Raw genomic sequence first — 6340 nt, forward strand, 5'->3', positions numbered from 1 at the left:
GCCCGCCCCCGCCCCCTGGGCGCCCCCGCCTCCAGGAAGGCCGGCGCCACCACCTCCGGCAAGAAGCCCGCGGCCGGCAGCGAGGGCGGCGGCGGGTTCAACCTCGGCGGCCTCTTCGCCAAGAAAGGCTGAACTACATAAGCACGTGCGCGCGCTTGGGTGCGTGCTTCGATCTCATAGCTCGATTTATTGCTGTAACTCCATGGAAAACATCGCAGAGATCTGCATATATGTACACGCGGTGTAACTACTCAAATGATTCTTGCTGTGATGCCTTATAGATTTGTATTCTTCTTCACACAACTTCTGGAGTAATTTCTCTCAAAGGCTCAGTATGTCATATACCCATGTTAAGCTTTGCTTTGCTAAGATCCCAATACCGACAACCTTTATATCTCTGGGACTGCTGATTTTAAACATAAGTAGTATATACGGATATCTAGATCATAGCCAAAGATTGGTTGGCTGTGATATTCCAATTTATTTACAATGATTAAGAAACTGAAAAATATCAGAGGAACAGAGGAAGCTCTTGGGGCACAGCAACAGCAAATTCCCGGTGTTGAAATGGCCAAATCTTTTCCCTTTATTTTGTATGGTTGTTCTGCTCAACTTCTTGAGCAGAGATCAACAATTGGATAGAAGCTGTGACAAGTCCTGCAAACTGCCTTCTGCATGCAGTTATGAAACAAATCCGGGAAAGAATAAACAGAATGTTTCACGAAATCCCAATCGACTCGACAAGTTCAAACGGACTCTGATCGTATATCTGTACAGTTGATAGGAGGCCTTGCCGTGCGAATATTTTCGTGTTACAGTCGCGCCAGGAGAGTGAACATTAGGACTTGGACATCTTTGCCTTTGCGAAGAATATCCCAGCAAAAAGACCTGCAGATGTTAAGATCAAGTACAGAGATGCATCAGAGGTTGCACTCATAGGGTAGCAAGGCAGCATGTTCATAACCCAGTGGTGATGAAACAGATTACTTACCAAAAACTATGCTGAACAAATTTTCCACACTAACAGGAACATTGAATAGCAAGACACCAGCAACCGAAATGGGTATCTTGTTTAGTGAGCCAACAAGACTGAAAGGGAGAAAAGTGATTATCAACATGTGAATAGAACTTTGATGGTGTTACAGTTAGTGTGATACTTTTTTTCATGCAAACATTTATGTGGGCACATTGAAGAAGGAATTGAGTTAGTAGTATCATCTCACCTGTAAGTTGTTGGGCCAGTCTCCTGTAAAAACCACACGGATGAGAAGCTGATCGCTAGTCCTAACAATCCACTGGCGGTCGCAAAAAACCAGAACATGGGCTCTCTGATAACTTCGCTGCAGATGGCATGAGAAAACACGCATAAGTGCAACTGAAAAAAACGCACAACGATGAATTCTACCTTTGAAAGCACTAAAATGAGTGAATGCAAAGTCAGAGCTGCGGACATCTTTCGGAAAAATAAAAATATTACGGGACACAGTACTGGAGCAGTCTTTCATTTTTCCATTTCATCAGACTTCATGCTAGAGTTGGTTAGAGAGATAGCTTCTTTTGTGAGCAAACTCAAAATGTCCAAGGCAAGTTAAAATTTCAAAGTGGAACAGAGCAAAATGAGTTTTTAATATGTACAGATACATGACTTGCATAAATGGAAAAGTTAGTGCATGATAACTACTGCCGGGAAAGTTAGTAATGTAAACTATACTCTAAAATACTCAGTCTCTGCTTCGGAAACAAAATAAATACTCAGTCCTGAATAAATAAGAGTTGCTGCACATCATAGTAAGTTCATATTGCTTTTATGTATGGCTGAGACAGGGAGTAAGATTAAGTTCTTACGTTTGGTACACGTATTCCCACTCGTTGAAGACAATAATCAAAATGACCGCGAAAGGGATGGAGAGCGCATTGTTAAGTAACACCATAGAAACTTCATTGAGAGAACCCGATTTAGTTGATTGTTTGGCTGTGTCCATCAGGCGTCTCAGTGTAAGCTGATATGAGAAACCATATGTTAGCGATCAGTCAAGGTTAAACACTAAAGGGGGCGTCTTTATGTGTGCGTCCGTGCGCACTATGAGGACAACATGAACTAACCGAATAGGCTGCTGTCAGAAAGCAATTCAAAATCTGCCACGCGTAACCGATTAAATGGAAAGAAAGATCTGTCATACCGCCGCTGACAGCTGATATAATCTGCAGGAGAAACAGAGAGAAAGTGCACCGAGGTCAGCAATCATGTTGGTCTGTCGTTGTTACACTCTTAGAACAGGTGGGTGTAGTGAAGTCATTAGCTAATGCTAACAAGTAGGACGTACCATCATGCATAAGGCAGCCCAAACCTGTTTGTTCTGACACTTCCTGAAAACATATATCTCCCCTACAGCCGTTAAAATGTTTGTCATGTTCTTCAATATCGTCACCATGGCAACATTTATGTACTTCAAACTGAAACGTGACAGAAACAAAAGGGGAATAGAGAAGGTCAGGCCAATATTATTGTAAGAAGATCGTAGAAATCAATTCAGACTATGGAGTGCACATTTAAGCAGGATGCACCTGTACATTCCGGTTACTAGCATTCCAACAAAAATGAGATTAACTGGAATCCAGACTTTGATCAACTTCCATGTTAGCTCTTCTGTTGAAATTACAGCGAAGAACTCGAGTGCCACAAGAATGACCACGGATATAAGATTCTGAACAAAGTAGTCATGATCAGCTCGATAATAACTTGCCAATGCAAGCACCACATCTCATATGCATACACATATGCCAGTATTGAGCTATGAAGTTACTTCAGAATGGTTCAACCAAGAGATACTAATTAACAAGTTGATTACCTGGTACAGCATGAGTGAGATGCCAGCACTGAAGTTGTAGCTGGAGAGAACCACCTTGTTGAGCAATATCATGCTGCAAGAGGCTATGCAGTAGGATATCCCAGAGAGCAGAGGCCCGGTCTTGTTCCCCAGCCTGCTCTGCTGCTGCTGAATCAAGGTGTCGAAAACATCCGAAGTCTTCCTCGACAGCCTGCCAAACAAAGCAGTCAGTCAGTCGACCTCTCCATCCATCTCTGAAGACGAAATCTGACAGAGTGACACTACAGCTAGCGCCTAGCGCTACCGCATTACTTGTTGGAGGCGGCCTTGCGGGCGACGCTGGCGGCGACGTTGATGATGGAGTTGTTCTTCTGCTTGAGGAAGCCGTGGATGATCTTGTACACGGAGGCGTCGCCGTCCTTGACGGCCACGGCGGCGACGCTCCGGTTGGGGGACATGGCTTCCTCGATGTCATCGCCGTACACGACGAGAGAGCCGGTGGGGCTGTGGTCCAGTGACATGGAGGCCGGGCCCGGAAGGAAGCAAACCTCGGCGGCCGGGGAAGAAATGCAGGGCGGTGATGCTTCTTCCAAGGAGGAGGTGATGGGAGGCGAGGGGGGATGGGAGATGCTAAAAGGGGGGAGGAGGAGATGCCTTTCAACGCCATGGAGGGGCTTGGAGGGGACGCAAAGGGGGGCGGCGGGGAAGGGAGACGACGCGTGCGGCGGCGCCCATGTTCGCCGCGCGGAGCGGGGGAGGAAGGAAGACGAGTGTTGGAGTCAAACTCAAGCCATCGCCGAAAAGAAAGGTTTGACATTGTTGGCGCATCATGATGGCCTTCCTACGCTATGTTGACCTTGGATTTAAAAAGCTCCCCGCCCATGGATTCAAATTCGTTTTACGTTGTGATTCAAAATTACAGTAGAATGTTTGTATGGTCCTTCCCAAATTTCGCTGATTTGGATTTCTAAACTTTTCACCCACCAATAAGGCATCCAATTTATTTTCGACCTTAGCTAAGTTCCTGTGGAATATTGTGGGGTGTGCTCTAGGGAACCAGAGAGCTCCAATGTCTTTTCTCGACCCGTGCTAGATCTGGTTGTCTAGCTATACTAGCAAAGATAGAGTAGTTGTTTTATTGGGTACTACTGCTCTCTTGTGGTCTAAATGGAAAACAAGGAACAAATCCTGTTTTCAAAGTGTTATGCCTAGATATCTTACTGGCATTATCTTTCTTGTTTGTTCCCTACTCGACTCTTGGAAAAATCTGCAGAAAAGAGGGATATAAAACATGCTTCATCAGGTGTCTACACGTATCGTGAGGGTGACTCGTGATGTCTTGAGAGGTGGGCATGGTTTGGCGCCGCATGTGAGAAGGATTTTGTAAAGCTAACCGCTGGAAATACTTGCTGGTCTCGAAGCCTTTGTGTTAATTTGGTTGTCGTCCTTTAATCTGTTCGTACCTTTGTAGCTAGTGTGACACTAGGGCCTTTCCTGATTAGTTTTGGATAAATTGAAGCATCTTGATGTGGTGATGTATATCAGTGGTATGATGATTAGGCTTGTTAGGCTGGAGCATTCTGGTGTGATTCTAGATAAGTGATGTAATGGTTGGTTTGTTGCCCTGTAAACAACTCCATTTTCATAATGAAAATGGGGCCATGTGGCCCCTTCGATCGAAAAAATAAGGCATCTTTATAGCATGTCTAAGAAGTGCTAAATTAGTCGCGCGTTGGAAAACCGACTATATTGTGCGCGTGACCGAGACTGACGCTCTAGCAGACGCGTTAAAATCCCGCGCGTGGCAAAGTAGGTTGAACGCGTTGGGAAAAAACGGCATCACGCACTATTTATTTGATGTGCCTGCTCGCACACGCTGCAAAATCTAGGTTGTTATAAGTGGGGCCGTCGGATTGGGCGTCGTGTTTTTATGCTTATGGTAAAGCAAAACACCAGCCCAGCATGCTAAAACGCTATTTCGGCGTTGCAAAAAAAAATTAGCGCGTCGCGCAACCGCGCGTTTGATGGAGATGCTTTTAATAACTTCAGGAAAGTTAAAAGACCAATTTTGAGAAGATGCTTGTTGCCCCCATCCATTGGCGTGACCTAAACCTAGATGAGATCATGCAGAGCTAGCTTACCAGCAGCCAGAAAAACATTTCATGTCCGATTTTTCGAGCTCCCTCTTGCGCTCAAGCGAATGTAGAGAACTTGTTTCCAGAATAAGATTGTGGGCCATCTCCACCCTTGACACGGAGAGCACTACACTCTTGATGGTTGTGCTGTTTTGGTCAAGGCGGTGCTCACAACCATAGCAGTAGACCATCTTACGCTCCTGAACATTTCCGCTCGAAGTCTTAAAATGCTTGGGCTGATAGTCATAGGCTGAAACATTTGGACCCATCTAGTTATGCCACCTCAAAGAAGAAGAATGGGTCTATTAAAAGGCTCTTCACAATAATGCTTCTGTGGACCAAAATGAACATCACCGACGGACTCACAACTCGGCACGCCCTTAGACTTCGACATGGGGGATCCATTCAATGACAATGATATGAACATCTTTGATATACTACCACCACCATTACCATCGAAGAAGGCAACAAGGCTAGCTTCTAGAACTCCACTTGGGCTAATGGTCATAGGCCGAAAGACTTGGAGCCGTCTATTTTTGCCATCTAAAAGAAAAAAATAGTGCATTAAAAAGTCTCTTCACAATAATGTTGGGTTGGACCAAGCAAACGTCGCCGATGGGCTCACAACTCAACACATCCGGGAGTTCCTCAATATCTGCGAGATCACTTTCACAAACTCTACTATGTGAGGGGCATTAAGACTCCATTGTTTGGAAGTGACTGCAATCGGCCAATACTCGACAGCTTCCACATATAAGCCACAATTCAGGTTAGACAACACCACCAACCTCAAGAGCACCGTTAGGAGGAATTGGACGCCCCACTAAGTGCAAATTTTTTGCTTGTCTAATCATCAACAAACCGAATTTGGATGGCAGACCACCTTGGGAAACAAGGGCGGCCAAATTGTGGGGTTTTGACCCTTTTGTAAGGGGGCTCATGAAACTAGGGCACACTTGCTATTCCAATGCCGCTACTCCCTTAGGATTTGGAACTTGGCCAAGGATTGGTTTGGGGTCCCGGGGCTCGACCTGTTGGGGAACGTAGTAATTTCAAAAAAATTCCTACGCACATGCAAGATCATGGTGATGCATAGCAACGAGAGGAGAGAGTGTGATCTACGTACCCTTGTAGACCGACAGCGGAAGCGTTAGCACAACGCGGATGATGTAGTCGTACGTCTTCACGGCCCGACCGATCAAGCACTGAAATTACGGCACCTCCGAGTTTTAGCACACGTTCAGCTCGATGACGATCCCCGGACTCCGATCCAGCAAAGTGTCGGGGAAGAGTTTCGTCAGCACGACGGCGTGGTGACGATCTTGATGTACTACCGTCGCAGGGCTTCGCCTAAGCATCGCTACAATATTATCGAGG

At 45.7% G+C, this 6340-nt stretch overlaps 1 protein-coding gene across 1 annotated transcript; it reads right to left on the reverse strand.

Annotated features, from left to right (window-relative positions):
- Positions 1–84: 84 nt before the first annotated feature.
- LOC125530928 (GDP-mannose transporter GONST1-like) lies at positions 85–3527 on the reverse strand. The gene is made up of 9 exons (XM_048695343.1): positions 3141–3527; positions 2850–3039; positions 2566–2705; positions 2325–2454; positions 2104–2202; positions 1846–2000; positions 1224–1340; positions 992–1089; positions 85–888 (listed from the first exon to the last, which is right to left on the reverse strand). The coding sequence occupies exons 1-9, from the start codon at positions 3347–3349 to the stop codon at positions 839–841; spliced, it is 1188 nt and encodes a 395-aa protein (XP_048551300.1). The 5' UTR covers positions 3350–3527; the 3' UTR covers positions 85–838.
- Positions 3528–6340: the final 2813 nt, after the last annotated feature.

This window comes from Triticum urartu, unplaced genomic scaffold (genome assembly GCF_003073215.2).
Source record: "Triticum urartu cultivar G1812 unplaced genomic scaffold, Tu2.1 TuUngrouped_contig_6662, whole genome shotgun sequence".
NCBI lineage: Eukaryota > Viridiplantae > Streptophyta > Magnoliopsida > Poales > Poaceae > Triticum > Triticum urartu.